The sequence below is a fragment of the Microplitis demolitor genome, chromosome 5, assembly GCF_026212275.2.
Source record: "Microplitis demolitor isolate Queensland-Clemson2020A chromosome 5, iyMicDemo2.1a, whole genome shotgun sequence".
Taxonomy (NCBI): Eukaryota; Metazoa; Arthropoda; class Insecta; order Hymenoptera; family Braconidae; genus Microplitis; species Microplitis demolitor.
Window position 1 is genome coordinate 18271397 of NC_068549.1, and position 18646 is coordinate 18290042.

An 18646-nucleotide genomic window follows, 5' to 3' on the forward strand; every position below is an offset into this window, starting at 1 on the left:
TTCTATGTTTATCTCTTTCGACTTAATTTACTGAAAGTCGGTGGAACCCCACTTCTAATCCATTACCGAAAATTTAATTTATTTAACATCCATTTTTCTTTCCACCCTTTTTAGGGGTGCCCCATTTTGCCCGCAAAAATAATTTTTTTTTCAACGGCAACTGATAATTTTTCTGTTTACTTTGAATGTTATCAAAAATAAAAGATGTGTATTTCTCAAAAACTTAGTATTTTCTTAAGTACCCCCCTAATAGTAATTTAACGTCTGTTTCAGATAAATTTTTGTCAATCATCAATAAAAATTATTAAAATAATTATTATTTTCTAATTGCAACGCTTACATCAAATACAATATTCAGAAAATATGGCAATTCAGCGAGGTCACTAATTTATTAGCGTTTGGAAGACGAATATAAACGGACTATAATCGCGTGTTGTCCATCTGCCGGCAACAGTCGCTCGCGAGATTGTCTACAAAACACAAGTGTTCCATTTATTCATTCTTCATTAAACACGTAAAGTAAGTAGCACGTTTTCGCTTGAATTTTCTAACGCATTCTCCATTTTTTATTATAAATTTAAAAATACATATTATAATAATAACCATTTTTTTTTAATTTATTTGCAATTAAATTTTTATCGTATCATTTTATTATTTTAAACTGTTATTAAAAAGTAGAAATAAAAAAAAATTATAATTGATAAGCTTGTATTTATTTAAGTTCATATCAAAACTCTAAAATAATATTTCATCATAATTAATGCTGGGGCAACTATGATGAAATTAAGATTACAAATTTTGTAATTTTTAATCAACTTTATATTATTATTAAATTAAATATTTATTTTTAATCCAATATATTTTTACGATCATTTTATGATTCGCCGCGTGTGTATGTAATTATATATATATATAACCTAATATATATTTTTATTACTAACTTTAAAAAAGTTTTAACTTATAAAAACATAAAGTGTAAATATTACGATTGATTAATTAAAAATTTCTCGTATCACAAACTAATCAATAAATTTTTTTTAATTATTAATTAATTTTAAATAATTAAAAAAATTATTTTATTTAAATAAAATTTACGGCCAAATTTTTTTTTTGTCAATAAAAAATTTTAATTAATTAATTTTTTTATCCAAATAAGTAATAAACTAATTAAAAATTATGCTCTAGACTAATTAAATAATTAACTTTATTTTTCTTTAATAATAAACACTAACTTTTTTTTTTCATTACTTTATTAATTATTATTTTTTTTGTTTGCTTAGTTATCGAATTGTTGGTTCAAGTAAAACCATAAGCTAATGCAAGTAAACGAGAACAAATAAAAAAAAGTTGATAACGAATTATCTGTACCGTAACCGTATACAAAGTGCAATCGTATACTACAGTAATGACGTCACGCATCAAGAAAGTATGAGAAAAATTCGTATGTTAAATAATATGATTATTTAATAATATAACCATCAGCATATTCTGATATTTATTAATAAGTCGAAAAAAAATATCAAAGAAAAAAAAAATATCCACTTTCAAAATTTATCATCTCTGAGACATCCACGTAAATGATGTGTATTGAGCCAGTTTAAAATATCTATTATTCACTTTTAATTGCAAAACATAATTTTTTAATTGACCTGCATATCAAGATAATTAATAATCAAGGAACATTTATTAATTAATATAATTACAGTTTAAATACACGCATCAAACATTTACGATTTAAATTATAAAATGACGTATTTATTTCATTAGCCAAATTGACATCAAGATTAATTTAACGTAAAAAAATTACAACTATAAAGACAACTCAATTTTATTTCAGTCAGATATAATATTAATTATTTGAATATTTAAAATTTTTAATTGATATTTTTCATACACAAAAATTATTTATTTAACCTGACAAATAAAATGATAAATAATTACGAAGTATTTATTATATAAAAATTTATATATCTTGTAAGCCTAAACGATTATATATGATATAAATTACATTGTTTTTCACATATTTACACTATTTATTAGCTTCAGAGATATATAAATAGAAATATATGTCAGTGGAATAAAAGTAAATTTAAATTAATAAAAAAAAAATTCATTCGATTTAGTTTCACTACAAAGATATTCCGAAATTGACCTCACTTATTTACTCTTAATAGGCTTAATAGCCCCCTATCGAGTCAAGTTTATCGCGACAATTTTAATGTTAAGTAACAAACAAATTAAGGCAGATGAAGTAACGTAAGTCGGTGTTAGATACTTAGATATAACTGTGGGTTTTATAAAAGTTTAGGCTAAGCTAATTGTAAGCAGTGTGTTGACGAATGAGATTCAAGTACCGGTGGGCTCTTATGACGGTGATAGTGAACTAATAATACAAGTAAACTGTATAGTTGTCTTATACTGTTGTATATCGTATTTGTGTAAGCGAGAGAGATTTGATTTAAAAAAGGAAAGTCAAGGCAACTTGGAAAAAAATAACTGATACCTCTTACTCACACGACTACAAGTTGTCTTTCTTATTTAGTAAGAGACTATTACCAGAGGTTAGTAACCGAGTTCGTCAGTTCACTGTCGAACGGTACACGGGACTGATCGGCTCCGACAGCTCACGTCGAAAGTTTACGCGTAAATATATATGTGATAAGTGATTATTAATAATTTAGTTGAGTAACGTCTGCTTGACCTGTGACAAAATGGCGAGCGTCGACAATGATCTTGAGGAACTCATGTCTCATCTCGGTGAGTTTGGCAAATATCAGACGTTTCAATTTTCCCTGCATGTGTTGGCTGGATTACTGGCAGGACTTCACATGCTGACTTTGATGACTGTTGCTGCAGTACCTGAGCACAAGTGTGTTGTACCAGGACTTGGTGATAGACTGGGTTTAGATGCTGCAGAACTTAATTGGGATAATGTCCCAGGTGTAAACGCAACTTATACTAATGGAACGAAACTTGATGGTGTGTTTCTAAACTTGGATTCCTGTACTTACTTAGACGAGGATAACGAGACAAAATTTTGTGATAAGTGGGTTTATGATACCACCCATTATAAATCATCGCGAGGAATGGAGTGGAATTTCGTTTGCTCCAATAAATGGCGAGGTGCAGTAGCACAGGCCACCTACATGATTGGTGTATTCACTGGCGCTGTTACTTTGGGTAGTTTGGCTGATAAATATGGACGTAAAATAATATTTTGTATATCAGCCACTGGACAACTTATACTTGGTGTTCTAGTCGCTTTGGTTCCCGAATACTTTACATTCTTATTGGTGCGATTTTTATACGGTATCTTTGGATCATCGGGAGCTTACATTACCGGATTTGTACTTACGATGGAAATGGTCGGAGCATCAAAAAGAACATTCTGTGGAATAATGTTCCAAGCGTTGTTTTCACTTGGTTTCGCTATTGTTGCATTTTGGGGATACATAATAAAAGACAGAATGTGGTTACAAATAGTGTATGGTCTTCACAGTAGTTTATTGATTGGACACTGGTGGTTAATGGACGAGTCACCACGATGGCTTTGGGCTCAGGGTCGTGCCAAAGAGGCCATCAAAATTGTCCAGAAAGCACTTAAAATAAACGGCGATAATACGCAACTAGATGTAGCCAAATTGGTGTCAAAAAATAAAGCCAAGCGGAGTTTACGAACTGATGATTCAAGATCGTATGGTGCGATTGATTTATTGAAAACACCTAACTTGAGAAAAAATTTCTTGAACGTTTGTCTCAATTGGTTTGCCAACGCCATTGTTTACTATGGTCTTTCTTTGAGCAGTGGTAAACTTGAAGGAAATCCATATTTGATGCTCGCTTTGAATGGAGTCGTTGAATGGCCGAGTTATGTTTTTACTGTGTTAACAATGGACAGAGTCGGAAGACGATTTTTGGTCAGTTCCTTTATGATTATTGGTGGTATTTGTTGTATTGTTGCAGCGTCGATTCCTAAAGAATTGTCAGGATCTGGCGGTGCAGTAATAGGTATTGTACTATTTGGTAAATCCTGCATTGCCATTTCATTTGCTGTTATTTACAATTATACTGCCGAATTATTTCCTACTGTACTGAGAAACACAGCCCTTGGAATAGGATCTATGTGTTGCCGTCTCAGTGGTGCTTTAACGCCGATGCTATTGTTATTGGATACGCTTGATCCCCGAGTTCCTGCTACAACGTTCGGTGGATTTGCTTTGATTTCTGGATTCATGGCTTTATATCTTCCGGAAACTGCTGGTCATCCTATGCCGGAAACTCTTGAAGACGGTGAAAAATTCGGTGTAGGAGATACCTGCTTTACAACTTGCCTTGGACGGAGACATAATAAAAAAGATATTATGCTTAAAGCTGTCGATGATAAAAATGGGGAAAAAGTCATCGAAACTGAAGAGAAACTTAATACTGGTACATAATTAGGATAGAAAACAAATATCTGCCTTATTTGTTATGGGAAAAGTTATTGCCTTAATTCATAATAATACTATTAATCAATTATTGCTTTATAAATTGACTACTTAAAATTTTTCATGTACTTCCGTAGTAAAAAGTGAATTTTTGAAAATAAGGAATATTTTCTTAAATATTTTTAAAAAAATAAATAATGCAATGTAACTAATGATTAAATTAATCAATTTTTTTCCGGTTATTTTCGGAAATAGGAATATCTATTTTAAGATTCATTAGATCATTTTAATAAGTTTTAGTGCATTATATTAATATATATAATGTCGAACATTTGTATATTTATGAGTAATTTTTTTTTTTATTATATCTGTGAAAAATTGACCATATATGTAGTTTATATGCCTGTGTATACACCCATTGTGTATATATAGAGAATAATTTTGAACTTCAAAATTTGAGACAATTTTGAACTTTCGTCGAATATATACAAAGAAATTAGAGAAAGAAATTAAAAAAAGGATTAAAAAAATTTCAAGGATGCTTCCAGGAAATTTATTCATTTTTTACTTTGGTATAAAAGTTTAAATTTTTTCGAGCATTCGGTATATTTCTCAAGTATAAAAAATCTTATTCGATAGAAGTTCGAGAAAGTTTGATTTTTAATTTTTTTCAACTTTTTTGGAACTAAAAAAAAAATAAGATTTGAGTCTCAGAAATGACTAAAATTCACAATATTTCAATAGTTCTAATAAATTTGAAAATTCGAAGACGGAAAAAAATCGAACTTTCATATCGATAAAAAATATTGAAAAATTGTAAACTTTTGTCATTTCTGCGATTCAAATTATTTTTTTTTAGTTCCAAAAAGGTTCTTAAAAGTAAAAAATTTCGAAGTTCGAATTTTTTTTATACGAGTAAGTTATATGTATACATGGCCAATTTTCATGTATAAGATTCATTTTTCACAGGCATATCTATTGCACTAGACGAAAGTCTAAGATATTTTTTTATTCAAAAATCATTACTTATTATTATAATTATTGTTACTACATATTTTTTATGATTTATGCTCATATTACTTAAGTATTTTTTATTTTTATCACAAATTCTGAGATAAAAAAATGAATAGAATATATTTTTGATTAAAAATTATAAAAATGAGGTTCAATTTTTTATACAATTAAAAAGTATTGTGAGAGTAATATATTTCAAATAGGGAATAAAAAAATATAAAAATGTAATTTTTATAATTTCAAATGATGTGTCTATCTTAATTTGTAAGTAAATATTTTCTTAATTATCAAACAATGTGGCTGATATTGTGATACTGTGAGCTATGGTAATTGAATGAATAATATAATATTTTTTTAAATGTATACAATACTACAGTTAATCATTATGTTTTAAAAGATAAATAATGGCTATTAATATTTTAACTTAGAATGTACTAATGTATATGATGATAAGAGTTGAGAAAGTAAAATATTTATTGATCTTTATGAACGCTAATTTCACTGATTATTAGTGTTGATAGTCCATTGGTCATAAGGTTTTAAATATTTTATCATATTAGGAATTATATATATATATATATATATATATATATATATATATATATATATATATATATATATATATATATATATATATATATATATATATATATATATATATATACATATTAGGGTGCTTCGTTTCCGGCGAAAGTATTTTACGAAGCACCCTAATATAAATGTTGATACCGTCGATAATCGAGCTTACTTAAAAAAATTATTTTGTCAAATTTATGTATTTATAAAAATGTAAGAAAAAAAAAATTTTGAATACAAAATTAATTATTCATTTTATTAATCAATTGTTTCTTTTTTTTTTTTGAGAATTACTGATGTATTATTCGTATTATATTTGTAAGTAATGTCAATTTTTATCTTATCGAATAAATAAAAATTCTTGAAATCACAATATGTCAGGTAAGATAAACAAATTTTGCATTTTAAATGTAAAGGATAATTTTATTGTAATTATTCTTTATTTAATTTTTATAATTCTTACCATCTAAATCTCGGATTATTTTTATTTCTTAATGATAATTTTTGAATAAAGTAAAAGTTGAAAATTAAGAATTCAAAAAATTATATTTAGTATAAAATTGATGAAATATTGATTTTAAATTCGACATAATTATTTTTATCTTGGTAATAATAATATTTTTGATATTATTTGAGAAAGGCCTTTCGATTATCACATTCCGTAAGAAATAGTGAACGGTAATTTATCCATTTCAACAAAGTGTAATAATGTAAGTATTACAAGGAAAAATTAAAACAAAACTTATTACTGTTTAGGACATGCCGAGAATGAAATTCTTCAATTGAAAACAATTTTTAGCTCAATTATAAGAAATGTCGGTAGCCATTTGAAATTTTCGATTTAAATAATGCCCAGCTCAAAAATAAGTGATACTGGTTAGCTGATGTCTTACGATTTTTAGATTTTATTAAAAACGACAAATTATAAAAAATAAAATATTTCACCGATAATAAGAATTTTTTGGTGCAAGAAATATTTTGTATTATGAATTGAAGACAAAAATTTTTTTTGTCTCAAGAATTTTTTTCTCACCTAAAAATTTTTTTCTTGTTCCAAGAAAATTTTTCCTCATCCCAAGAAAATTTTTTTCACTTAATAATACAAAAAATTTCTTGGGTCGAGTAAAAATTTTCTTAGAGCAAGAAAAAATTTTTTCCGTCAAGAAATCTTTTTTTTTTCTGTATAAGAAAAATTGCTCCTATATTTTTATTAATTTTCGACATGTGAATATGTTTAGTTTTTTATTTTTTTTTTTTGTACTTGGCTTTTTGAAAAAAAAAAAAAAATCTGGACAACGATTGGCCCACAATTTTACGCCGTTTTCGAGCTCGAGGAGTATTATTGTGAATACATTTTCGAATTCAAAATTACTCTTGAATGCAGTTGTTTTCTTATGAGGTTTTCAAGCTCAAATTAGTTACATTTCATGCTAAAGTTTGACAATTTAAGAATTGAAAATTAATGAACAAGCATATTTTAAATGTTTATTCACGATGATGTTCAACAAAAAAAATGCATTCAGGCAGAAATCTATATCAGAGCAATAATATATTAAATATCAAAGAAAATTGTTAAAAACGATGTTTCTTCACTTATTTGCACCAACATGATTTTTCATGTTGACCCATCTAAACTGATTTATGGTTGGTATTCTAACTACAGTGAAAAAAACTGGCCAATATAACCAAATTATTGCAAAATTACAACGGTCACTTTACCACATGTGCATAAATGCTGAAAATTAACAGCATTTTTACGGTATTCTCAAAACTGCGAGGGTGTAAACGGTGATCCTATTTTATCACATGCCTATAAAGCGAACCCTAAGTGACCGCTTATCGGTCATTGCACCATAATCGCTGAAAAGGCAATGTAGATTCCTACGTTTTCCACCAGCGTGACGTAATGAGCTCATTATGGCGCGGTTTTCAAGCAATTATTGCATTCTTATACGCAGTCAATTGAAATTCTTGAGCAAAGGTGCTGCAGAATTGCTTTGGCTATCGAATTTTTTTCTCTCAGAATTTCTTCAAGTTCAAACGCATTATTTAAGCTCACGATGTAATGACAAAAATTCGCACCTTTTAAGTAATTCTGCAGAAAATCTAATCTTATATATCTTTTAAGCCAAGTAATACGACATATTTACTTGAAACTTTTTGGAAAAATCTTGCCTCAGATTTCCCTAAGACTGAAAGTGGAGACTGGTGTAAAACTAAAAATACAGATTTTTATAAACCTGACATGGACTTAAAAAAAAAAATGTTTCTATAGAAATTCTGTATGTAGTCTACTGGTAACGTACCGTGATGGTAACTTATTCATAAAAAATTGAAAATAAGTAAAAATAACTCGACAGGTTTTCAGAAATTTTTTTCCTGGTTTTTTTGTCTTAGATGAAAGCTTTGAATGTGAATTTATGAAACAAAGGACAGGGATCGATGCATTACACTATAATCAAGCAATTTTAGCTTTTTCTCTGAACCTTTTCGTTCGATAAGGGGAAAAAGTTGAGCAAAGTTTCCATTCATTGTCTAAGTGCAATAAAAAAAGTATCATTCATCCACTCAGGAGCTAAAGAGCAAATAGAAGGACCCATTATTGAGCTGCCAATCGTTATTTATTTATTTATTTATTATAATATTATAAATTACAATTAAATGAAAAAGATGACACTGGTTATATATTAAATATAATTCTTTAGTATGATATGAAAATCTACATTTAATGCAAAAAAAAAAAACTAGGTTGACGTATTGCGTCATCTCTACCCTTATCTGAAATCGCCTTGTTTCATCCCCTGTCACACAACATATTATTTAACGATACAAAAATACCAATGAAATTTAATGGTCTTGAAAGTTTCAGATCCCTATCAAATTGATGCTCGAAAAAAAAAAGAAAAAAACGCAGCATTGAAAAAAAATTTTTTCTAGATTTGCCGAATAGATTTTGTCGAAAATTCCATATTTTATACAGGCACGAAAAAACTATTTTAGAACCAAATAACAGTTATGTCACTGCACTGTAAAAAATAATTTGAAAATTACAATACAAAAGGAATTGAATTTTCATAACTAGATATTTGAATTGTATTTTCAATGATAAAAGCTTCAAATTTGATGTACCTAAAATTTATACTTGTTTTTTATATTTTCAGAGCAAGTATTGACAATCCTAAGACACATTGAATTTTAATAATTCCATTTGAAATTTAATAATACTTATTTGAAAATTCAAATATTTGTATATGAAATTTCTGCGCGTGTCGTGCTGCGCGTTCAGTAATCATAGATTGTGTATTAATACTAATTAGTTAAATATATAATAAATTTGAGTAATGTGAGCGGTGTACATCAGACTTTATTGTTGTTAAGTTTTTATTTCCTCTATAATATAAAGTAAATAAAACTTGTGACTGAACTGAACATCATGGACAGTATACAGTATTAAATGTGATATAGCATAATGCTAATAAACATAATATAGTTTTATAGTGATTTAAATATTAAAATGTGATTTAACTTTAAAATATTTATTTAATTTCTACTTTTTTAAATGTTTAAGAAAAAAAAATATAATTACCCTCTATATTATATTATATTATAATAATGGTTGAAAAAAAAAATTTATAATGTTGTTTATAAGGAATTGATAACAGTTTACAAAATTCTGAAGTTTTATCAATAAAGACTTTGTTACTTTATGTACCTAATAGCCTTTAATTTCCATGTAACCATACATTTTTAAAGAAATTGTTTGAATTTTCAAAACATTGTGTACAACGCAATAAACACATACAATTGTGTTTGAAATTTCATTGTAACGATCGTATAGAATTTAAAATACACGCTTTTTAATTTTCAAATAAACAGTTCAGATTTTCAAATACATCTATTTGAAAATTAAAAAGAAAGTGTTTGAAAATTAAAAACAAAGTATTTGAATATTAAAAAGATTGTATTTAAAAATTCAAAACGAACTATTTGAAAATTCAAAGTGTTGATTTGAAAATTCAAAAACGTGTATTTTAAATTCAATAGGAAATTAGTAATGAAATTTCAAGCACAAATGTATGTGTATTGCGTTATATATACAATGTTTCTAAACTTCAAACAATTTTTTTAACAGTGCACGGAGAGAAAATTATAGTAACAGTTACAGTATATTATGGGAATGGTTCCCATACTGCATGGTAACTGGTTTTTTTGAAATGTTGATTATAGGAACGACACCCATATATATTATGGTAACCATTCCTATAATTATGGATATAATTCTCATACGGTATCGGAATAGTTCCTATGGAATTATGGTAATCGTTACTATGTACCTATGGTAATGGTTACTATAATATTATGGGAATGGTTACCATAATATTATGGGAATGGTTACCATAATATTATGGGAATGGTTACCATAATATTATGGGAATGGTCACCATAATATTTAGAAATTATAATAATTTTTTTTTCTATAGAATTTTGCAGTGTAAATTATTATGAAGTTATCTATTATTATTATTATTTACAAATTAATTTTTATCTGATCAAAAATAATATTTTATTGTAATATAGTTTCACAAAAAGATTAAATATACAAAAAAAAACGCTTATTACAAAAAACAAAATTATAATTTCTAAATATTATGGTAACCATACCCATAATATTATTAATACCATACGCTTAGGAACTGTTACAATGTGGTTATAGGATTGGTTCTTATTTGCTTATGGGAACTATTCCTATGAGTATGGTAATCATGACCATGACTCTTTCACATGCGTTATGGGAACTGTTACTATAATGATAGGAATTGTTACCATATTTATGGAAACCTTCCCAAAAAGTATGGGTCTATATCCCATAATCCCAAGTAATCATTACCATAACGGTATGGGCTGATATTTCATAAACGTACTAGGAACAGTTCCTTTAATTTTTTCTTCGTGTGTGCTTATGAACTCTGAAAAATCTATTGTAAAAAATTCAAGGAATAACATAAGTTTTCAATGTCCCGTGCAGCTATATAACTTATTTTATATAGAAGTATTAGACTAAAATCCAATTTTCAAAATTCGAACTGAGAATAATAATTTTCAATTTTATTCTATCCTTCCTCTTGAAACCTCTCATTTTTTTATCAGAAAGTTAAGAATTCATTATTTAGTTGATAGAGTATTTTTAGCAACTGAATACTATCATTTTTCGAAGAACAATATTTTTGTCACGATTTTACGCAGCGAATGAATAATAATAATAATAATAAACATAATAACAATAATAATAATAAAAAAAAAATAATTATTATTATCTGAAATCTTTAGAAAAAATATGAGTATACATTTGCAAAACATATGCTCGATTATATTATGGTCCCCCTACTATTGTTGTCGCCCCACAATCACCAATTAAATATGTGTATATATATAACAGTTATTATACCTAAAAGTACATCTGTGTAACTGAATGAACATCGATTCTTATCTTAAATCTAGACATAAAGTCGTTTTAATTTATGGCATTCAAGATTAGTCAATTTGTAATTTTTTTTTTCCATACCATAAAACACCAGTGAATTAATAAAAAAAAAAAAGTCTTGATTGCTTTTTGCAATCTAAGTCACTAGAATAAATCGCAGATCTTGGTTGATCTCAAGGTTGTAAAGTTAAAATACGAGGAAATGGGAAAATTTTAAAAGTCCAAGTATGACCTGAATCGCGGTGAAGGCAATTGCGGACGAATCTTTTTTATCATTTTGTTTTATTTATTTTTTGTCATACCTTTTTTTTATCTCTCGTATACATAGACACATTTTCACAATAACTCTCAAGGAGTTTACCCAAGCAAGTTATATAGTTGCATCCAACATAAAAAAATCTCGGATATCTGACGAAAAAGACAAGTTTCTCTTGCAAGTAATAGAAAAAGTTAGAGTCGTTTGGTCGTTTCCTAGAGTGATCTTACATCTTTCTTCTCTTATAATAATCATAATAATAACAATAGTCATTTTTTTAATATTATGTTTTGCATTGCGCATGGTCATATTGTTGTTTATATTTTTGGCATAAATGATCTTTCATTCCTTAAATTGCGGTGTCTTAATTTATTATATTAGAAAGTTACGCAGGACCTTCACGAATACAATATAAAGGAAAAGGGGCAAAATGAGCCCCTTAATGAAAAAATTTTCGAATCCTCAGTTTTTTTTACACCCTTGCCAAGTATTTGGTCTTAATTTGTTCTGTTCATTAAAAATAAAAAATTTTTAAAAGTGGGGAAAAATGGGCCCCCTTAAAAAATTTCAATAAAGTGAGTTTTTCAGCTTATTTCACTTTTTTTTCCTTCTGCTGAGTTTTTAGTGTTGATTTGCTGTGTCTATAAAAATTAAAAAATCCTAAAAAGGTGGGTAAGACGGGCCCCCAACTAAACTGAATGTATCTCGATTGTTTTGTTTTGAAACTTTTTGCTATGTATTTAGTGTAAAAAAGAGTTGATAGTGAAGATTCGAACCTTAATTTAACACAATTCAAAATTTTTAATCATTCGTTGTAACGACTAATAATTACATTACTTAATTATTTATATTTTAATTATTTTCGTTTATATAAAATAAATTGTTTTTGAAAAAAATTATAGTTAGCAATGCTGTTGAACTCGTGACCTAGTTTGCCCTTTATCATAATTCTTTAATCATTTCTGTTAAAAAAATTTTAGGAACCCGTTCGGCTAAAAAATATTCGTAGGTTTTCAAAGTCTAAGCTACCCATTTACCCTTCCCCCCCCCCAACACTTTTCATGTTAAACATTGGGGGGGGGGGGGACATTTTGCCTCAATGTCCGACCCCCCCCCCACCCCAAACACAATAATAATAATAATAATAATAATAATAATAATAATAATAATAATAATAATAAAATTTATAAGTAAAACAAAATATATATACTGTCTTACAGTAAGTTTTATATAAATTCAATGTACGGATATAGATATCATATATGTATAGTATCATATGTATCAATAAGGAGACATGAAGTCTCAAGTAATATATCAATAAAAACATACTTTATTTTCTTTGTATTCATTGTCCCATCACATTATCGATGCCATAGATAAATATGGAACCATGGAAAAAAGGGGAAAAATAGTGAGGGTCAAAAGAGTGATGAGTCACTAGAAACTATTGATTTCAATTCAAATTCTAATGAAATCTAACTGACAACAATAAAAATTATAATTTTATACAAACCATCAATGAGTAATTTAAACTAAACAATATACAAGTTTGTTTGCTATAAAACTTAAATTAACATAAACATGAAAATGTTATTTTAAAAGGTTTTAATAACGTTAATGCAACTAACTTTAGCAATTAACGCGTACCAGTAAATTTTATATAAGTACACAATGTATTACAAAGCATAATATGTGTAGGTAATGTAATTAATTTAGTTAAAATAATTAGTTTTGTTGTTTAGACTAAAGATACATAAAAAATAAAAAAAATAGATTATTTATTTTAATTCTAATTTTAATATAAATTTATTTTCACCGACTAATTACTGTAGTGTTCTAATTTCGAATATATTTATGTGTTAAGGTTAATAATATTATTACTGTTTTCTGTACACTAGCAATATTTTTTAATTTTTTATTATTAAGAGTAATTACATTGCATTTTTTTTTTTTTTTTACTGAAACTGGTATATTCATTTTCACCAACCTAGTTTTATGTATAGAAGTAATAACGTGTTAATTTTTTATAAAAATAATTTTAATCTTCAGTAAATCATTTCTATTAGAATATTATTTCACTATATTAAATTGACCTAAATTATCTTTTTACACTGTCTACAACTAAAACAAGCTGACAAATGAGAAAAAGTTTTTATACTTTTTTTATTTATTTTTTTTTTTTTAAATGTTATCTTTTACAACTTTCAGTAAATAAATTTTTTCTGCTATCAATCGTCGTTGGTATTTATAAAACGTTTGAATGATTCAATTTTAAAGTACTTTGCGTTTTATTATTCAGCTAAAATGAGAAACTCCCTGAGGGTGCTCGATTTTAGATACTTTATATCTGATAGTATTTATCTATTTCAAATAGTATCATTCGTTGACCAAAACATTTGGAACAATGAAAAAAACAGTATATCGATACTGCCATTCTAATGTGTCTTATCCCACAAAATTTGACATTTTCACTTTTTTTAAAAAGTGGAATCATTGTAACAATGTGCAGCTTATGTCAAAATTTTAGAGGTCAAATTGTTTATTTAGTATTTTTAAATAAATATTCTCTTATGTCATATCCCACACGCAGACTTTCGCGCATTCTAATATGTCGTATTCCACATTCGTGTAGGTTTAGTCACGCTTAACATTTTTAATTTTAAGTTAATTTTAAGAAAGCAATTAACGACGAGTAAGAAGGTAATGATGCATAATTTTTTACTCTTCTTACAGTATATAATTCAAAATTATTTATTGACTACAAATGCCTGTATTTTATAAAAACATGAAAATAAATTTGTAGGTTATACCAATGCCAACATAATACAAATAATTTTTCTTTGCGGACCGTGCAACGTTTTTATCGTCTCCTGAGAAATTTCCCAAGTGTGGGATACAACGTATTAGAATAGTAGTATCGATATTTAACAGCAAACATTTTTTAAGAAATTTAAATATAATATTGAGAAGTAACTTTCTTCTTACGAGAAGTTATACTATTGAAAACTTTTGATTTTATATATTTTTATGGCAAAAATTTTAAGATTTAACTCAAGATCATTTACTTTGTCCAAGAAGTCTAGCTTTAGTTCAAGATATGCTGATCTTTATCTTTAAAATAAATTTTCATTTTCTTCTGTCAAGAAAATTATTTTCTAGTTAGATATGAAATTATTCACTGATTCATTTTAAGAGAGTACTTCAGATATAACTATAGCACTTCTCATAGAACTCATTCAATTTAATAAAATCTTTATGGGAATTTATAAGAATCTATTGGACTCTATGAGATTTTCTAAACAGGGTAGTTAAACTTTTTCAGAAACCGAAAATGTTAGTCGAAAAATGGTAATGAAATATGCTTCACCTTTTTTTCAGGGATACCCCACATTGCCCACAAAAACTGAATTTTTTTTTTACAGCAACTGAAAATTTTTTCTATTTATTTTGCTATTTACTTTGAAATCTATTTACTTCTCTATTTACTTTAAATATCATAAAAAAAAAAAAAAGATTTAACGTATTTGAGTCCCTGAAAACTTAATATTTTTTCAAGTACCTCATTGTGTCCTCCCCCTTCCACTAATAAAAAAAAAAAAAAACATCAAAAGACATAGAGAAACTGTAGACAAACTAGAACACAGAATAATTCAGGAATCTGTGAAGTATGATCGTAATCACTCCTGTGGAATTTACCGTGAATTGCATAATAAAACTTTTTGGAAATTTTCTCTAAGTTATTCGATGAATAAAAAATATGAAGAATTGTTGCAAAACTTTACTTATTATTTAAAATTACGTAAAATTATGTTATTTTTAAATTATTGCTTCCTACTAATTTTTTATTTTTTCGAAATGAGGAAAAGCACCAAAATAAAAAAAAATGATATTTTAAAATGAATCAGTGAAAAATACTGCTGATCAGTGAAAGTTCACTGAGAATCAGTCCCAAGTATATCACTGATTGAATCAGTAGTATACTGAAAACTTTATTTTGAGCAGTGAATATTCACTGATTAGAATATTGTTCCCTGTATAATTTTAAGGGTGTTAAAGTATAAATGTTTGACAATAACTTTTAGAGTGGCTGGTCTAGAGAATAAGCACGTTCAATGATTGATTATTACTTGAACTTTTCAAATAATATTAATGTTTTAATCGTAATTTGACTGACAGCATCAAAAACTTGAATTAGACTTTTTTTCTTTTTTTATGTTTTCAATTTCTTTATATGAAAATATAATAAAATATGAACGTTCATTTACACTAGCCACCCTTTGAGAAAAAATTCAGAAAATATATATGGTAGGGTGATTCATTTCCGGTGGAGATTTTTTTTTCCACCCTTCAAGCAGGTGTAAAAAAAAACCCCCATTCCAAAAACGTTCGACAAGTAGAAATTCTAAATTCGAAACGGATTAAAACGTCGCATTGAACTTTTTTCGAGCTATTAGAATTTTAATGGTAAAAAACAGTTAATTTAGACCTTTATTTGGACATAATATGGAAAACGAATATTAAAGACTTTTTCGCCTTCAACTACATAAAGAGAAGGGGGGGGGGGGCAAATGGAGTAGTTAAGGAAATACGAAGTTTTTGAGGACTTAGATCCGTTAAATCTTTTTTTTAATGATATTCAAAGTAAATAGAAAAAATTTTCAGTTGTCATTCAAAAAAAAATTCGTTATTGCGGGAAAAATGGGGTACTCCCTAAAAACGGTGATAAAAATAAATTTCTGAATTTTAAATAAATTTAATTAAATTAATTTTTTTTATAAGTAATTGATATAAAGACAGATTACATTCCACATAATTACGATACAAAAGAAAAAAAAAATTTTTAATAATTGTTATTATAAAACAAAAATCATAACCATTTTTTTACTGACAATTTTGGGGTACCCCTTCCTACCTCACCTTCCCCCTTCCCCTATTTCAAATAAGAGATTTCGGAACTATTTTTGAAAAAAGGAAAAAAAAATGAAATAAAAATACATTTTTTGAATTTTTTTGCAAAGACATTATCTGGCTGAAAATTCGTTCACATAAAGTTCGAAATCAACTATATTCTTTACCAAAAAAATCCTACAAGTTAGAAAAACGTTCAACTTAAAGTTCTAATTTGTCTCAAATTTAGAGTTCCAGATATCGAACTTTTGGGGAATCTTTTTGAAATGAATTTTTTCACAGCGAAAAATATCGCTGTTTATGTTAAATTTGAAATTCCCACCAAATTTCAGTCTTTAATTTCAATTCCAAGTGTTCTTAATATATTCTCAGTTAGAGCATACAAAATTTGAAGATAATTTTCAAATTGTCTAATGTTGAGTCACATTTCAAATTATCGGGTCCCCATTGGCGGTATTTTTTAGTAAATCAATTGCTCCTAAAAAGCCCCTAATAGCTTTTTACAGCGATTTCAAATGTTTTATCTATGTCAGCTATGAATGTCATTTTTTATTACAACTTACGTTAATTCATAACAGTAAAAGAACACTGAAACTGGCAGTAAAAAAACAAATAAGAGTTTAGTCGACAATTAAATTTTCTACAACAAAGATCTTATTGGTTGTTGCTGAAGTTTTACGTTTACGAGGTATAGAAACCATCGATTTTATAAATTTGTCTATTAAATTCGAATTTTCTTGTAGTTTACAATTCAAACTAGTGAACAAAATCATACATAAGAACAAAATATATATATATATATTATATATCTATAATAAAATATAACTACATGATTAATTTAAAAAAAAACCCGGGAAAAAAATTTAAATCTAAAAGATCTGAATTTATCTTTTTTTCAGACCTATATTGATCTAATTTATTTGTTATTTAGATATATGTAAATTTGTCGAGATATATGTAGACTAAAACTGAGAAATGTAAATTTTAAAATTGCAAGATATCAAGATTTTTATTTTACACGAAATTTCAGAGCCTTTTAGAAAAAAATTTGTTTTTTATTTTCGATCCAAAAATATCTACATCTACGCTAATTTAATCAGATCTTGTTAGATCTGAAGTATCAGTTAACAGGAAAAAAACTCTAATGAAGGCAGTAATATAAAATAAAAATAGTAAACTCACCTGAATAAATACAACTGGCCATGCGACGACACTAGTACTGATAATATTGGGATAGGATTAGATGAAATTTGTAAACGTACGTCCAACGAGGAACGCGCTTGAACGACTGAAGTAAACTCCGGCGCCAGCCGATTAAAACAAGTCAACTAGGAAGCGCGCGCGCAAGGATGCCAAATAACACCCACCTCATCAACAAGAACTGACATCAACTCGAAACCGGCTTTACGTCCGTTAAAACTTAAGCTCATCAGATACCTGAACTCTCTTCTCGAGTAATATACAATTAGCATTTTATTGACGACTCATTATATATAAACACCGTTATGAATACATTTTAAATATTTTTCACTTTGGCTTTAATAGATTGATATGATACTCGCTTATTATTTAATAGTTATTTTATTAGTTTATAAAACATGTCTTAACTTATTATTTTTATTAAATATGATTGCTGATTCTTGTGTGTTATGGCAATCTTCTTGACACGAATATGTGAATTACGTCAATTTCCGTAAAGATGCTTTATTGTGTATGAAGGTCAGATAAATTTTAATTGAATAGTAAAATTCAAAACCAATTATTATTTTTTAAGCAAAGTTAAAAATTATTATACAAAAGTTTAATTAACGCTAGATCAATTTTTGATAAAAAATGTTATTTGATTAGATCTAAAAAAAAATAATTGAAAGAAAAAAGAATAAAAGGAAAATTACAGTCTTTAGTGCTAAACAGGGCATTCGTATAAAAAACTTGACATTGTAATTGGGAATTAATTCGGAGTATAACAGATTTCATTTAAAC

General features: G+C 27.1%; 2 protein-coding genes across 2 annotated transcripts in view; one reads left to right on the top strand and one right to left on the bottom strand.

The window, feature by feature from the left end:
* LOC103569098 (aminopeptidase N) overlaps positions 1-17940 on the bottom strand; it is a 48832-nt gene extending 30892 nt beyond the window's left edge. The window contains exon 1 of the mRNA XM_053739472.1: positions 17846-17940. The gene's annotated coding sequence lies outside the window, so the exon portion shown is untranslated. The remainder of the gene's footprint in view (positions 1-17845) is intronic.
* On the top strand, positions 411-6000 carry LOC103569099 (organic cation transporter protein). Its single transcript, XM_008546214.2, has 2 exons — positions 411-519; positions 1281-6000. The coding sequence occupies exon 2, from the start codon at positions 2712-2714 to the stop codon at positions 4434-4436; it is 1725 nt and encodes a 574-aa protein (XP_008544436.1). The 5' UTR covers positions 411-519; positions 1281-2711; the 3' UTR covers positions 4437-6000.
* Positions 17941-18646: the final 706 nt, after the last annotated feature.